Source organism: Scardinius erythrophthalmus (assembly GCF_964197995.2).
Source record: "Scardinius erythrophthalmus genome assembly, chromosome: 16".
NCBI classification, from domain to species: domain Eukaryota; kingdom Metazoa; phylum Chordata; class Actinopteri; order Cypriniformes; family Leuciscidae; genus Scardinius; species Scardinius erythrophthalmus.
This window is the reverse complement of record NC_138236.1, coordinates 6,230,309-6,248,382: the sequence shown is the minus strand read 5'-3', so window position 1 is coordinate 6,248,382 and position 18,074 is coordinate 6,230,309. Positions and strand designations below refer to the sequence as shown.

General features: G+C 36.4%; 2 protein-coding genes across 2 annotated transcripts; one reads left to right on the top strand and one right to left on the bottom strand.

Moving 5' to 3' along the window:
• The first annotated feature begins 1,005 nt into the window (after nt 1-1,005).
• Nucleotides 1,006-4,246, top strand: LOC308703945 (myelin-associated glycoprotein). Its single transcript, XM_081387989.1, has 4 exons — nt 1,006-1,088; nt 1,235-1,630; nt 3,904-4,003; nt 4,081-4,246. Exons 1-4 carry the CDS (start codon nt 1,034-1,036, stop codon nt 4,103-4,105), a joined length of 576 nt encoding a protein of 191 aa, XP_081244115.1. The 5' UTR covers nt 1,006-1,033; the 3' UTR covers nt 4,106-4,246.
• Nucleotides 4,247-7,023: 2,777 nt separating this feature from the next.
• LOC308703984 (B-cell receptor CD22) lies at nt 7,024-17,850 on the bottom strand (the record flags this gene model as incomplete). The annotated part of the gene is made up of 12 exons (XM_081388031.1): nt 7,024-8,302; nt 8,421-8,522; nt 9,671-9,769; nt 9,870-9,918; nt 10,004-10,085; nt 11,339-11,608; nt 11,781-12,050; nt 13,948-14,217; nt 15,781-16,038; nt 16,977-17,333; nt 17,563-17,621; nt 17,678-17,850. The coding sequence occupies 12 exons, from the start codon at nt 17,848-17,850 to the stop codon at nt 8,237-8,239; spliced, it is 2,055 nt and encodes a 684-aa protein (XP_081244157.1). The 3' UTR covers nt 7,024-8,236.
• Between the last annotated feature and the right edge of the window lie 224 nt (nt 17,851-18,074).

Genomic DNA, 18,074 nt, shown 5'->3' with positions numbered 1-18,074 from the left:
ATAGTAAAAAAAACCTTTACCTCTCCACTACAGGTCTTTGGATAAATTTTTGAAGTAGAAATAAAGAGATGAAACGGTAAATCAGATGTTTCCTCCAAAAATCCGCGCTGACATTTCCCTTTCCCCGGAGTCCTACGCTCTTTTCTTGTTTGTTAAATGACTCTCTTCTCCTCACCCTCTCTCTGCTCTCTCTGTGCTGTTCGCTGGAGTGGAAACCTCCCTCTTCCGGTCAGCAGAGAGTCTCAGCGAAGCGCAGGTGTGTGTGAAGGTGCGCGCGCGCGCTACAGGTGAATCTGTGTGCGCGCACCTCATCTCTCAGGAGCAGCTCATCTGATGAAGCACGTCAGGGAGCGATACGACTGCGACTAAAGCATAACCAATAATACAGCCATATACAGAACATGATATGTGTCACACATTTACCATATGGTATCATGTTCTGTATATGGCTGTCAAACAAGATAACACAGTGTAGCTATCTTGTTTGAATTATACAGATTTTCGCACATAAACACTGATCCTTCAAACTGAATAACGATAATAAATATAAAAAGAATGTGAAAAGATGTAAAAATGTTTTTTTAAAATCTTACTTTTATTATATATTATTAATAACTACAAATAACATTAATAATAATTATAATATTAATTATTTATATATAGCTACTATATAAATATATCTATATATAGTATATATAAACAACTATATATACTATATATATCTACTTTAGATGTGCCATATATGCCATAAACACATCAAATATTAAGTATTATTAATTTTAAATTGTTTAAATGTAGTAGTAATAGATTGTAGCTGCTCATAAAATAACATAACATGGGACGTATACAGTATGTTACAAAAATAAAACATGCACCACATGAAAAAAGGAACAAACAAAAAAATGTAAAAGGGAACATATGAAGAAATGAAAGTAAATGACGAGAGAGGAGAAGGAGGAACTCAAAACCAGACAAGGGTGATGTCTTCACATTTCTATTGCTCAGTAAGTATAGCCTGCTTGAGGCAGTAAAGATGACTGTGAATCTCCTTGCAGGCATATGGATTCTGACGTCTTTGATTCTGTCAGGTGAGATGAAACATCAGAAGAGTTCTCTAAGACTATATAAGTTGCTGTTGCAGGCACAGATGTGAATGCTATTTAGACTTCACTTTGTTTCCAACCAGCTGTTTCTAATAAGATTCCTCAGAATGACTCATATGCTTCCATTTCAGGCGTCCTTGCTGTCAACTGGGTAGTGCGTGTTCCTATCGATCCAGTCTATGCTCCTCCTGGGTCTTCTGTAGTTCTGCAGTGCACCTATGACTTCCCTGAGGAGTCAGACCAGGGAACACGACACAAGGTGCTGTCAGAGATGTGGTGTCTGAATCAAAGCCACTGCATCACTCCGAGATACGTGTACCACAGTGCAGGGATATTTCCCGAGCCCTCGTACCAGGGCCGCGTCAGGTACTTTGGGCAGACGGGGAGCAAAAACTGTTCTCTGATGATATCTGATTTGAGGTCAGCAGACAGCGGCCTGTACATGTTCCGGTTCATCACCGACCACCCGAAGGCCAAGCTACCAGGACAGAGAGGGGTGAATCTACAGGTTACACATCAGATACAAAGTAAGAACAGCAATATTTCAACTCATACTGAGAAGTGCACTTAAATCGCACATTTTGATCATTGAATTTCCAACGTTTTCAGTCGTTTGTCAGTAGCCTATTGAATGGTTTAAAAAAATCATTTTAGGGGGTAAAATAAAACGGTAACACTTTAGTTTACGATCCAATTCTCACTATTAACTAGTTGCTTAGGATTTTGACTGTTTATTAGTACTTATAAGCACATATAAATGCCTTATTCTGCATGACCATATTCTACATCCCTTAATCCTCACTGTAAAAAAAATCCTTTTGATTTTACGGAAAAAAACTGGCAGCTGTGGTAAAAAACACATCAAACCGTAAACATACTTACGAAGTTACATGTAAATTTAACATTTTAAACATGTATATTTAACTTTGGATTTCAGTAATATGATATAATGTTAATTTACCGACCTATTGAAGTATTAATATCTGTTTTGCACCATAGTATTACACTGACAAACCAACAATCACAGCAGTAATGATGAGAGTCACATGATTAATCAAAGCTCACCAAGTAGTTCTTCCACTAGAGAGTTAATATTAATATATATAGTATAGAAGCTGCACAGTGTCATTCACACAAACATTAAACACCATCATGGTAACACACATGAAATTTTAAAAATACAATAAAGATTAATTTTTACAACATTAAATGTAAAAAACCCTAATGTACATAACTGATTATAAAAAAAAAACTAAGAAAACTGACGAAACAGTTATTTCAACAAAAATACATCAAATTTGAAGTGTCACGCAGAATTGTGGGAATGTCAATTTACGTTTTTTTTTCACTGTAAATTCTACAATGACTTGTTCGTCTTTACTTCCAAAAACTGTAAATTTAACTCTATTTTACAGTAAAATTACATTAAATGTACCATTAGATCTATCGCAGTTATTTACCGTATATAGTAAGGAAACTTTCTGTTAACCAATTAACAGTTTTTCATTGTAGCATTTTTAGTCTTTTACTGTTAAAATCACGATGATTTGATACCCAATACCTAAACTTAACAACTACTGTACCTTACTAACTATTATAAAGCAGTAATTAGGAGTTTATTGAGGAGAAAAGTCGTAGTTAATAGCTAGTTAATAGTGAGAATTGGACCCTAAACTAAAGTGTAAAAAAAAAAAAAAAAAAAAACATTTTACACGTAGAATTCAACACATTCTCACACCCAAGGCGTCACTTTTTGTCACTTTCAACCATGCTTCAATATCTGACGCTCAAAGCGCCCCCTAGCGTCCATATGTGACGCTTCGGTTATGGGTAGCTTTAGGCGTCATGTAACTGACGCTTTCGGAAGCGTCAATATTCAACGCACAAAGCGCCCCCTAGCGTCCATATGTGACGCTTCGGTTGGGTAGGTTTAGGTCTGTGGTAGGGTTATGCGTCTCAAATGGACGCTAAAGGCTGCTTTGAGCGTCAGATATTGAAGCATGGTTGAAAGTGTTAAAAAGTGACGCCTTGGGTATGAGAACGGTCTTCAAATTCACATTTCTAGTAAAGCATTCATATTATTTATATGGTAACACTTTACAATAAGGTCCCATTAGTTAACGTTAGTTAGTTAATCCATTAAGTAATATAAACTAAAACTGAGCAATATATTTGTTACAGTATTTATTCATCTTTGTTCACAAATACAACTGTTTATTAATAATTCATGTTAGCTCAAGTCCATAAAACTTTTGTTTTTAATGATTTATTAGTAAGTGTTAACATTAACTAAGATTACTAAGAACAGTAATGTGAAGCTACCATTTATATTCATAATAAGGTTATTCCCTCTGTATTCTGAAATAAGTCAAATGTGTTTAGTATTTTGGTGGTACTAAAAAAGTGAAATACAGTTGTTTAAAAATTCCAAATCACATTTAAAATGAACATGAATGTTTATGTTTGAAGAAATGTGTGAGACAAAAAACAAAACAAAAAACAGGCTGTTTTCCACTGTGCACTCATAAAGTAAAACGTCCATTGTTTTAGATCACAGTCAGTTGTTCACAAGATTACATTAGAAAACACATTTCCTCAAACAAGAGACACTTCCTCAGAGAAATCTGTCCAGCTTTCATGACTCATTCTAATTGTTTTATTTCAAAAAAACAATTTTAAACAGTGACCAGTCAATATGGCATTATTTAGCACAGATAAATTAATTTGTCAGACAAATTACTGACACACACACAAATATATGTATATCTGGAAGAGTTACATTGTCCTAAATTCCTCACAGCAAGACGTGCATGTTCATCTACTATTGGCATTGTGTTTGGAGTTATTGTCATCATTATCGCAATAGCAGGCATTGTGATATTCATCAGACGCAAGTCCAGGTAAGCAAAGCACTTACTCTTGTTTGCCATCATTCCTGGTCTTATAGAAACTAATGGAACATGGCTTTGTCTTTCAGGAGAGAGGGATCAAGATCACTGTAAACAAGCAATCAACATCTTATTACCACAGAGGATGAGAAAAATAACCAGTGGCTGTGACCAAAACCAAAACAGCTACTGTCATTTTTTCTATTTGTATGCTACTTTCACATTCTTTTACAGCATTTCTGCATCTATTATGGAGTCTATTATATTACATATCAAACGGCATTATGTCATATTATATATACATCATATTGTGTCTTACGTTTTGCATGTTGCTGACCGCCACGGTGAACGGGATTTCACTAAGTTAAAGGAGAGCGCCGGTCAATTTTAACATTGAGCTCATTTTTTTGTAAATTTGGAGTGGTGTCAATACAGAGAACAACGACAAAAATCGGTGTTGCCTACACCGAGTTATTCTATTTTTAAAATTTGCACCCTGTTGACTTCAATAGGGCAAATTTTAAACCAGCTTTTAGCCTCTTAACATCCTTGATGTGTCATTACAAGTGCCCAGCCAATGTGAGTGATTCCTTCGGAGTGAACACGAGTGAATCTGACTGCAGTAGATGTGAAAGATATTAATAAAAATGATGTTATTTCAGCCAGCGCACATACCTGTATTTTCTTCCTGTTTTCGGTCGAAGCCTAGTAATCGATTGTCGAGTTCACCCGCATAGGTTTAGTCATAGATATCATATAAAGGCTAGATGTCTTAAGGCGGAGTCACTTCCGGCATCACCGGCGGCCATCTTAGGACAGGGCTCTGTGAATTAAGGTGAGTGAGCAGCACGCACACAAATCCTCTTATCTCGCTGAAATCTGGACGGATTTACAAACGTTTTGGTTTCTTACAAACGTTATTAACGTGGCTATAATTCTGAATGCTTAAACATTTTGAACATAATTATTCATATGTATGCAGTATAATAGCTACATCTCTGACGTTTATAACAAACCAAACCGTTTGAAAATCGGTAGAAAATTGAGCAAGTTATGGTTATTTAAAAGTACATGCACCATGTTATGAGTGAGCGAGCACCCTGTCGTAAGATGGCCGCCGTGTGCGGATGTCGAGCTCCATTGGCCAGCAGCGCGGACGAGACATCTAGCCTTTATATGATATCTATGGGTTTAGTCACCTATGATCTTGTGCGTGAACTCGACAATCGATTACTATGGACTTCGACCGAAAACAGGAAGAAAATACAGGTATGTGCGCTGGCTGAAATAACATCATTTTTATTAATATCTTTCACATCTACTGCAGTCAGATTCACCCGTGATCACTCTGAAGGAATCACTCACATTGGCTGGGCACTTGTAATGACACATCAAGGATGTTAAGAGGCTAAAAGCAGGTTTAAAACTTGCCCCATTGAAGTCAACAGGGTGCAAATTTTAAAAAGAGGATAACACGGTGTAGGCAACACCGATTTTTGTCGTTGTTCTCTGTATTGACAGCACTCCAAATTTACCAAAAAATGAGCTCAATGTTAAAATTGACCGGAGTTCTTCTTTAACATGTTCCTGGATCAACATCTTTGTTGATCCTGGAACAACATTCCAATCAACCAATCAGATATGAGGGACAAGTTTACAGTTAATGTTAAATTTAGGGTTACAACCAGGGTTAAGGGCTATGGTTGCAAAGTGTGGACACTGAAGTAAGAATTCCATGGACAAAACTGTCTGAGCAGGAATACAAATTGGCTAGAACAACGTACAAATTGCTGAATCACATTAAATCCTGCAAGATAATCTATTTTGGTCATGTAATGAGACAATTAGTCGATACCATTGAAGGCAGCATCATGTCAGGTTTAGTGGAAGGTTTCAGTAGTATGGAAGACAGAGAATATGCTGGCTGGATAATATCACAACATGGGCTGGTCTATCAGGAGTTGGCTTGTTTCATGTCATACGAGACAGAAGACTGGTCATTACGCCGGTTTCACACATACTCCGTGTGCAGTGCGTATGCGGTGCAGGAGCTGCACGTACACACTAAAGTGATGTGTTTGCAGTGCGTAACTGATCCACGGCTGTACCACAAACATATACGCAATGCTGACAAAACTTTTTTTAAATAAAAGTTGCTGACATCTTCTGGATTTGAAATACAAATAGTGAGTAGGCCTATGTTTTTGTGGTACAGCCGTGGATCAGATACGCACTGCAAACGCAGCATATGTGAAAGCAACGCGTGCTGCTCCTGCACCGCATACGCACTGCACACGGAGTATGTGTGAAACGGGCGTTACTTTCTCATCCACGATGGCGAAATGATATGACACATCTTTCTTATTCACTCTTATATTCTTATTCTTATTCACTCATCATTTCCTTCTAATTTAGAGATAAGTTATGAGTAGGAGTTTAGGGGGAGGGTTTAAGAGGACAGTGTCAACAAGAGGGACTTATCAACGCTTGTCTTCTTCACAGAGCCTGAAATAAAAAAAGAACAAAGAACACTAGCAGAAAGCAATGAATTTAAGACGTCAGCTGGAATAATATTATGGATTGTCACATTGCAAATCATAGAAAACTGCTTCACGTTCTGTTTTCTGGCATATCATTTAATTAACAAAGCCATTGGTGTTGTTTTTAAATCGCTGTTTATAATACAGTAGCATTCATTAAAGGAATAGTTCACAATTACTTTCAATCTGTTGTTTTTTTACTTTTTCTACTCAAGGGTTATGGTTGGTGTATTTCCAGGTAGAAATAATAAAACCCAATTTCCCAGGTGATTGTAGATTTCAGAATTTTGGAGCACACTGTATTCATGATTTTAATGAAACATTCAAATATTCAGGAAATGAACTTGCTTTTCTTTCTTTTTTGCATGGTGAAGTTGCAAGAAGAGTTTGTTTATTTATCTTGAATAGAAGTAGATCTAATACTTAGTATTTTAATAAAACAAATTGGGATTGCAATACTGTATTTGTCAGTTGGTTGCAGAAACAGGATATAAGTGCAGCTGTCTTTATTTAAAAATAAACTCAAAACTTCTCAAAACAGATTCTCAGGAACAGAACAACCAACATAAAATGACGTAGAACTGACAATGAACTGAAAGACACACAGGGTTTAAATAGACAGCAAACAAGATTAACTAAACACACCTGAACAGAACTAACTCAAATCAGTTACCAAGGAGATTGACAGGCAAAGGACAGAACTAATTAGCAAACTAGAAATCTAACTAAGAAACACAAACATTCACAGAACAGGATTTAAACAGATTACAAACAAACTCAAAATGTGACAAACAGACGTAAAACATGACAGTATTGTTGCCAGAATGTACAGTATAAGAAAACAGACTTTACGTTAGCATTGTAAGAAATTATTTTTTATTTGGAGCTTCCTGTCAGGAACCACCGTTACACATGTCAAACATGATCAGTTTAATCAAATTTATGGGACAAGAAGGTCACACAACATATTTGCCCTACCATTCAAAAGTATGGAGGAAGTAAGATCTTGAAGGAAATTCATATTTTTATTCAGCAAACATCAAAAGTGACAGTAAATACATTTATAATGTCGTAAAATATTGCTGTTTCAACTAAATGCTGTTCTTCTGAACTTTCGATTTAAAGATTTCTGCAAAAAAATCAAGGCTTCCACAAAAATATTGAGCAGCACAACTGTTTTCAACATTGATAATAATAAGAAATGTATCTTGCGTAGCAAATCAGCCAATTAGAATGATTTCTGAAGGATCATGTGACACTGAAGACTGGAGTAATGATGCTGAAAAGTCAGCTTTGCATCACAGGAATAAATTACATTTTAAAATAGAAAATCTAAAAGGAAGTTGAGCACAAAAGACTCAAAAACATAAAAAAAAAATTCCTGACCCCCAAACTTTTGAACAGTAGTATATAGAATCTCTGTTTTTTGAGCAACTGAATTTTTATTAGAACAAATTACAGCTGGACACAGTTGAACATTATATCCAATAGAGATTTCATCTACCTGTGTGGCCTTTTTTTAAGTCTTTGACTTATAGGCTACATCAAGTGGTCCACACATACTCTATAAGTACATGTAGTTTAGAAAAAAATCCCTGTGTGGTTTCACAATTTCTTCTATCACTTGTTGTGATGTTTCATCAGTTGACCGCTTTAGATTCCAGACTCTTCCATCCCCTCTCTCGGTTGCTTGGTGAGAACAACATTAGGACCATCTTTGAGCTTCTTCCCTCCATCTAGAGGTATGTTTGTGAACTTCACCTGGTCCAGACTGCAAATAAACATGACATACACAACATCTCTTGTCTTAATATGACAGAGGACTGCTGCAAACCAGCACACATGGATGGTGTAATTGTGTTTAACCTGGGCATGCGAGAGAAATGCACCGTAATGTAGTTGATTTGCCTCTGTTCCTCAGCGCTCCGAGAAGCTTCTTTCAGGGGTACGATGGATGGGTAACTGCTTTCATACATCTCCTCTGGCTCCTCCTGAAACAAGCACAAAATAAAACACTCATGTGTCACATGAGTTTGTACAGTATGGCCCAATTCATATACTATACATTCTTAATATCAAGACTACAATTAGTGCATCACAAATTACTCTACATGTATGGGGCCTGTGGTGGTATACTATTTCTGGTGAAATTTAAAATAATGAGATTAAAAACTTGGAACTATGACATAAAAACTCAAATTATGACATTCTAAAGGCTGATTTATACTTCTGCGTCGGACCTACGCTGTATCTTCTATGCTGTAGGCTACGCGTTGGTTTTCATTTATACTTCTGCGTCGTTGTCTGCGTTGATGCACAAACCTAAGGGAGGGGTTCTAGCAGACCAATCACAGCACTTGCAGTCCGCGTAGAATTGACGCGTTGTTACATTTTTGGAGAGGTGCACGTCAGGGTACGCGTACTACAAACAGCCTACGACGTAGAGTTCGATGCAGAAGTATAAATTGGGCTTAAGTCATAATAATGACGTACTAGGAAAGTCATAATTTCGACTATCTCATCATTTTGACTTTTTTCATTTCATAATTATGACTTAGTATGTCCTAATTTCAACTTTTTACCTCAATTTCATTTAACTTTTTATCTCATAATTATGACTTAGTTTGTCATAATTACAACTATTTATGTCATAGTTTCAACTTTTTATCTCATAATTCATGGCTTTGCATGTGACATAATTATGGCTTATGTATTTAATATAAGTTGACTTAGTATGTCATTATTATGGCTTTGTATAGTTTTTATACCATAATTACCAAAGCGTGTTTTTTTTTTTTTTTTATGTGGCGGAAATGGGGTTTCATATTTTTGTGATTATAATGCTAACAATAAATTTTGCAATTGAAAAAGATGAGGGTAAGATTTTTTTGTTGATCAAAGGTGCTCAGTTTTTATATGTATAACCCACCCTTAAAGTTGTAATGATGAAATTTGAGAATGGAAATGTAGCTAATGATAATGCCAGTGGTATTATTTTATGACGATATCTTACTAAAACATCCTTTCACCAGCATACATTCTTTTATTGTGTATTATAAATATGTGAATTGGGACACAGTCCAGATAGAGAACATCTAGAATGTGTCCCAATTCACATATTTATGCTAAGAAAACTTACCGGAATATCTGACATTTTTGTGCTCTTGAAGAGAAACGTCTCTGAAGTTGATTCACTGAACAGAGTTTCATCCATTGGTAAATCAACTACTGGTGAACACTGTTTTTTTAAAAGCACAAACCCATTTGATTAATACAATCATTTTGTTTAGATTCAAATCATATAATGACAGAATTAAATATATAAAAAACATAATTACCTGTTTTTCTTCCTCAAGATTTTCAGTGTCGACACGATGCATGTTTTTACTGCAAAATAAACGTGAAATGATGTGTGTAAGATCAAATGAGAAGATCAGATATTCATCATTTTAGCACATAAACATACAATCACCTGATCATGACCACCACGGTCAATGAGATCAGTCCGATAGACACGCCCACTGCAGACGCCAATGCAATCACTTTCAGTCGGCCTGGACAAATAAACCACATCAACTCAATCATGCACATCAATCACCTGAATAGCAAATACATAACATCTAACAGGGGTAACTATACTTATGTACAGAGGTCCCTCTCTCATAGCAAAATTGGTTGCACATATACATGCATTTTAGTTGGCCAAAAGGATTTAACTCTTTGACACTAGTTATCTTTTGATTTGCAAACGCAAAGGTGAACGTGATTTCACCAAGTACCACATGTTCCTGGATCAACATCTTTGTTGATCCTGGAACAACTTTCGAATCAACCAATCAGATTTGAGGGACAAGTTTACAGTTTATTTCAAGTTAAGGCTTAGAACCAGGGTGAGGTGCATTTCCCTCTGATTTTAGGGAAAAGTTATGGGTAGGGCTAGGTTTAGGGGTAGGTATAGAGTAAGGACTACATTTTGAGACAGGAATATTCTTACTTGGCAAAATCACGGTGACCCTCATGCAAACTGGGTTTACCTTATGCTAATACATTTTTTAGTTTATATATATATATAAAATCATTGTTCTGGTCTGAAATCGTTGTTTCATTGTTTTGGAGTGTTTTTTTTTTTACAAATAAATAAACACAGACACACACACACACACACACACACACACACACACACACACACACACACACACACACACACACACACTGTTTAAAAGTTTGTGTTTTTGAAAAAAGTTATTTGATCAAAACTACAGTAAAAACTGATATATCGCAAAATATTATTGCAATTACAAAAAAAATCTAATAATTAAAAATTTTATATTTGTGATTTTGTAAAAAGGTGAATTTTCAGTCACATAATCCTTTATAGTCACATGATCCTTCAGAAATCATTCTAATATGCTGATTTGCTACTCAAGAAATATTTTGTTATGTTATTTAAAATTATGAAATATTCCAAATGTTGAAAACAGTTGTGCTGCTTAATATTTTTGTGGAAACCGTGATACATTTTTTGCAAGATTCTTTGATGAATAGAAAGTTAAAAAGAACAGCATTTGAAACAACAAAATAATTGTCTTCACTTCACTTCAATTTAATGTGTCCTTGTGAAATAAAAGTATCAATTTCTTTAAAAAAATTTATCAGCAGTAACAGCAATATGACAAAAACATCAATGTTCAAGAAGCATTACATTAAAACATTACATTTATTAATACTAATAATCATAGGTAGATGTTTGATCCTCAAACAAACAATAAACAGATTGTTGAACACAGTAATTGTGTAAGGTACTGACCTCGAACTTTCACCGTCAGAACAGGCGAGCTGTGAGCCCCGATGCGGTTGCGGGCCTCGCAGTAGTACTGGCCGCTGGCTCGAGGGCTGACCTCAGCAATGGTGTAGCTGGGACCCGATCGAGTTTCCCAGGCGTCAGCCGCATTGATCCGGTGCCAGGTGTAGTTCTCCACCGCCGGATTGGCCTGACTGCTGCAGGTCAGCGTCAAAGAGCTGCCCGCTTCGATCACAGGGGAAGGCTGAGCCAACACAGAGGTGTTTTTGGGGGCATCTGATACAGAAAGAGAGAGAGAGAGAGAGAGAGAGAGAGAGAGAGAGAGAGAAAGAGAGAGAGAGAGAGAGAGAGAGAGAGAGAGAAAGAGAGAGAGAGAGAGAGAGGAGGGCAAAATAAGTAGTTCACACAGGCATGTACACAGTATAGAGTTTATAATATATAAACTTACAAAGCACTGAAAGAGAAATAGTGGCTGATGTCTCCATGCCAAACACGTTCCATGCAGTGCAGTAGTATTGTCCGGCATGATGGGAACGCACACTAAGGAAGGTGAGATTTTGCGAGGCGCCTCTGGTCCAGGGCTGCCCGCCGTTCACTTTGTACCAGGAGTATTGCTCCACAGGAGGGTTGGCGTTGCTGCTGCAGGTCAGATTAACAGCAAACCCTTCCATAATGTCTCCTTTGGGGCTGATGAGGATTCTTGTGTTCTTTGGGGAGTCTGGAAACACGCATAAGTATATTTTGCAATACATAAAAGCAATGTTGTTGATTTCAGATACACTACCGTTCAAAAGTTTGGGTAACAGGTTATGTTTTTGAAAGAAGTCTGCATTTATTTTATCAAAATACAAATGAAAATGGTACTATTTCAAATAACGCTTTTGTATTTTAATATCAATTTTTTTATTCACATGATCCTTCAGAAACTGTGATTGCTAGGGTTGTTTGGGAGTGCTGAAATGTGGTTCTTAACTTGTTAACTGTTGTTAACAGTTGTTCTAAATAACACTTTTTAGCTAACTTTACTTAATTCTTAAATCTTAAATACTTAAATCTTAACTTGTAAAAACACTATGACTTGTTTACACAGAAAACCAAAGTTAAGATTAAGTTATTGGTTTGAGTGCCATATTATGAAGCAAAAAAAAAAAGTTTTTGGATGGGGCAATTCTTAATAGACTTTCCACTCATTTCCTCCACTTCTGCAGTTATCTTTCCCTAGTTGCATTCACTCATTTCCCAAATTCATCTTGAATGTTGAATTATCAATACAACTGAAACATTTTAAGAGAGCATCACATAAGCTGACTTCATAAATTGATGTTGTTTTTCCTAAAATGTTTTTGTCTGAACTCACCATTATGATGATAAGTGTTCACTTTGGATGATCACTTGGAACTTAATTTATATTATCGTAATTCTCTTCTTATGGATGCAGTGATGCAACAAGTAATAAATAAGTTGCTTTTAAAAGGTGATATTAAAAAAAATATTAACTAGTCTATTTTTCATGTCAAATAATGATAAACACCTTGTGAAACTTGTGAAACAACTGCGTTGATACAATCCCTCTATATTTGTGACAATATCTTGCAATTGACCATTGACCAGTCACACACAGACTTCAACATTCAGCATGCAAAACAAAACATTAGTAACAATTAAATTGTATTTATTATTTATTCTTTTTAGTTACTAGAACTCTTGTGTAAGTGAGCTATACTAACCAAGCATTTGTCAGTGCAACATACTATTCCTATTTCGCTTTACTTCGTTTTTTTTTTATAAGGCAATCGGTTTGCATGCGTTTTTTTTTCTTTTTAAGTAAGTCAAACTAATTCGATTTTACAGCGTGGTTGCTAACTGGCTCACACCAAAAGTATCCTCCCTAGAAATGGCTTGGTTTCTTTTTTCGATATATTTCTTTAGCTGCTTTTCTACCATCGGGCAGAACAGTTCTAAGAAAGGTAAGGAACGGTTCCACTTGAGCTTGGCCTGATGGTGGAAAATGTTTTATCATTTGGCAGGTGATAATAAAAAAAAATTTCAACGCAGTTGCACACTTGTCCTTCATAAACTGCACTATTTGAGGTATCAATCATGCTTATGGCATAAACAACATGGGACAAGTCACGTACCAAAGTTTAATACTAACCCCTCACCCTAAGTATGACCAATGTTAGTAGTGATGTTTGACTTAGCAAGTGAAAACAGGAAGTAAATACTCCTTTCACGACTGAGCATCATGTGGCTTCCCGGCATATTTGACCTAAATATGTACACTTGATTCGAACTTTGATCTATTGGAGGTTGGCAGACAATGTGTGACAATGTGACATAATGTCCTGCCAAAATTAAAGTTATTACACAAGAACCAGCAACTGAAAAAACTCACAAAGACATCAGCTCAGCAACACTGTAAGCATGTGTCTAATTAGGGAAAGTGAAAAGTTGAAATGTCTGGTGACATTTCCCAAAAAAATAAAAAGGCGGTCACTTTGACCTATTCACTGATAAACTGCACATCCTGCAGTTAGAAAGCTTCAATATGCACAGTAGAAATGCATGCAAACAAACCAGTAATGCATAAACAGATAAAAATAGAGGCAACCTACAGGTTACATTGAGTAAAAGCGGTCTAGACCGGTCTGTGCCGAGTGGGTTGCGGGCCACACAGAAGTACTCTCCGTGGTCCCTGTAGTCCAAACTCCACAATCTCAGCTCCGGTTTAAAGCTGTCTGGCATGCTGCCACTCTCTCCTTCCTTAAACCAGGCAAAACTTTCTGCTGGCGGAGCTCCATCACTACTGCAGGTCAAAGTCACCGAATCGCCCTCTCTGACTGCTTCTCGAGGGGTGATCTGCACCGTGGTGAAGCGAGGAGCGTCTAAGACACAGAAAACAAGAGATGAAATGCAAGTGATAATGGGAGAGGGCGGCTGACAGTTGAACTCAACTGCACACACTCAGAAACCTGCTTTTATCACTGTGTGCACTAGTTTTATGTATTTGGGACATTGACAAATAAAGCTTCATAAAATTTGTTTTTTAAAATCTTTTCAAGACTGTCATGAACAATGTGTTTAAACAAGTTTCAGTTGTTAAATAACATTTCAAAGTGTTTAAATTCTTTTTTTGACCCATTTTATGTCAGGCAGTACAACCAAATAGTTGTATGTATACCACCTGACATGGAAAGTGTACCAACCTACCCATACTTGAAATGAACAGTTATTACCAGTATTTAAGAGAGATCTACAAACCTTTTCACTCTGCCACAGGATCAGACGGGGTCCTCTGGATGATGCATTATCATATTTACTGTTATTATTGTCAATTCACAATAAAAGAGCCGTGTTTGAAGTTGTGCCACCCTGACATTTGAAAATATACAAATTGCTGGACAAAAGTTTTTCAATTATCTCAACAGCTTTAAAACTACTGATATTTATATAATTTGTTTATATGAAAGGATTCAAACCTAAAATAATGCCATACTATTTTGTGTTTAATTTTGTATTATTCATTTAATTTAAATAGTTTTCTTAGTCCGTTCATTTTGTTCGGATAGTTGATCCACTTGACATTTTGGGGGTTTAAGATAACAAAAGATAAAATAATATGTATTATTTAAATAATGTATGAGTTCAAACTAAATAGGTTTTATAGAATAAAGTGATAAATGTCATGAATTTATCAAATTATTTTAAAAGGAAATAATGCACAAAAATATGCTTGCCATGTCATTGACCTATTTAAAATATAAAATGCAGTTTACTTGAGGAGCTATTTCTACTTAATATTAAATAATACATGTATACAATTAGATGATTTAGATGTTTCCACACGAAGCATATTTTAAAATATTTTTGATTATTGATTATTTCTGTTCTCTTCTGCTAACCAGGGCTGCATTTATTTGCACACAGTAAAACAGTATTATTGTGAAATACAATTGAAAATAACTGTTTTCTATTTTAACTTATTTTAAAATGTAATTTATTCCTGTGATGGTAAAACTGTATTTTCAGCATCATTACTTCAGTCTTCAGTGTCACATGATCCTTCAGAAATCATTCTAGAAACACTTCTCATTATAATCACCAATGTTGAAAACAATTGTGCTTAGTAATATTTTGTGGAAACCAGAATACTTTGTTCAGGATTCTTTGATTAAAAGGAAGTTCAAAAGAACAGCATTTATCTCACTTTGGGTCAGTTTAATGCACCCTTGATGAATAAAAGTATTAATTTAATATTAATCCTAATCAAAAACCTATACCAAAACCACAAACACACACACACACACACACACACACACACACACTCACTGTATATATATATATATATATATATATATATATATATATATATATATATATATATATATATATATATACACAAACACAAGAACTGTTGTCCATAAGCACAATAAATATTTTATACTCACATCCAAGAGCCAGGGTGACTCCCGGTGACTGAACGTTTTGAGGGGGTATTGGGCGGCAGGTGTAGGTACCTGCGTGCTGGCTGTCAAAGTTATAGATGGCTGACAGCTTGCTGGACTGCCCCAAGTTGATCCCATTCTGATAAAGAGCAAAGTTCCTGCCAGATGCGGCACAGCCTCGTGCCACACAGCTGAGGAAGACCGTCTCACCAGCAGCAAACATGTTGGCAATTCTCGGTGGATGTACGTGAACCTGAAGCTCTGGAACCAGGACAACATTTCACTGCATTTGGTCCATACTAGTACTTGCTTAACTATTTTAGGAGCAGCTAGATAGGTTTTCGCCACAAAAATAAGCAAATACACAATAAAAATAAAAAAAAGTTTTTATTTTCTCAAATGAATAGATTGTTTTTAATAAGATTTGAGTGCAATTATTGCAGGGTGTTGCCAGGCTATTGCTATGAGGTTGCTTTGGCGTTTCTAGGTGCTTTTGTATATATTTGCCTATAAAATATTCACAAACACTCTTACCACACCTTACACCCTGCCCGCTGACAGCCATTGGTCGAGTAAACAGGTAATTCCACTCCAAAAATTCTATTGACTTACACTATCATTCACATTTTTGAGGTCAGTAATATGTTTCTTAAAGAGGTCTCTCTTGTTCATCGAGGCTGCATGCATTTATTTGACAAAAATACAGTGAAAACAGTAATATTGTGAAATAATATTAGGATTTAAAATTACTATTTTCTATTGTAAAATATTTTAAAATATAATTTATTTCTGTGATGGTAAAGCTGAATTTTCAGCATCATTACTCCAGTCTTCAGTGTCACATGATCTTTCAGAAATCATTTTAATATGCTGATTTGCTGCTCAAGAAATATTTCTTATTATTATCAATATTGAAAACTGTAAGTGTTACTTAACATATTTGTGGAAACAATGAAACATATTTTCAGAAACTTCGAAAGAACAAGATTGTTTTGAAATAGAAATATTTAATAACATTATAAATGTCTTTAACGTCACTTTTGATTATTTTAATGCATATATGCTGAATAAAAGTATTGTAAATCTTACTGACCCTGATCTTTTGAACTGTACTGAATAGTGGTAACTACATGTTAAACTGGGTAACTATTTTAATATAAAAAAAATACACTTTCAATCTTTAATATGTGTGGCCTTACCTGTGACGGAGAGTGTGACTGCATCAGGAGACGTCCATCTCTCCTGCTTATTGTCGGTCTCGAATCTGAAATGGTACATTCCTGCATCGCTCAGCTTCACGTTTGAGATCTGCAAGCTGCATCTTTTGTGGCCCCCCAAGTATTTGACCCTGTCCCTGTACGAGGGGCTAAACAGATTCCCGTCAGTATGGTAGGCGATTTCCCGCCGGCCCTCCACAGAGATGTGGAACCACATAAACCGCGTGAAGCTGTAGGGCGAGGGGTAATCGTATCGGCACGGCAGGGTAACCGTGGTCCCAGCCCAAACGCAGATGTCCGTCCTGGAGAAATACACCAGCCATTGACTAGCCCTGACTCCTATAAAGCAACAGAAGAGTAATCAGAGGCCGGCATTGACCTCAGTAAGGTGTGCGCTGTTGATGCCAGGGATAAAAACAGGAAAAAACATGGATCAATACAATATAAATAACCTGTGCAGCAAGGGCACACAGGTAACATAAGAGCACAGATTAGACACAGAGCATCTGCATTAAGCAATCACATCCATGTATCGCTAGGAAAACACAAGATACCTTTCCAAAATTACCTGACAGAAGAAGTGAAGAGTAAATGAAGGTCAGAATTACACGTACCCACATCTCAGCCCTGTGTGTAAAAGCAGGAAAGACAATAAGTGACTTCAAAAATGATCAAGAAAGTACCTGTTTCTGATGTAACAGCACCTGGTTCTGATGTTCTTAGCAAACGCTCCCAGCCGTCTGTGGATGCATGAATGCACATTTGTTGAAGACGGAGATCCGAGTGGCACCAGACGCACGGCGTAGGACGCTGAGCCGGAGAAAGCAGAAGTTGAAGGATGTGATAGGCTGGTCATCCCCTGTCTCTCTCTCTCTCGCTCGCTCTCTCTCTCTCTCTGAGCCTCTAAACTCAGTCTCTGTCTCCAGTGAAACTCTACTCCACCTTCAGCAAGGTGCACAGGGCAATAACCACAAGTTGCTGACATCCACATCCCTCCTGTTCACACACACACACACAAACATGTTTATGGGAACTGAGGTGTCAGGAAGCACTTCTTTCAATAACACATTTACTTTGCGC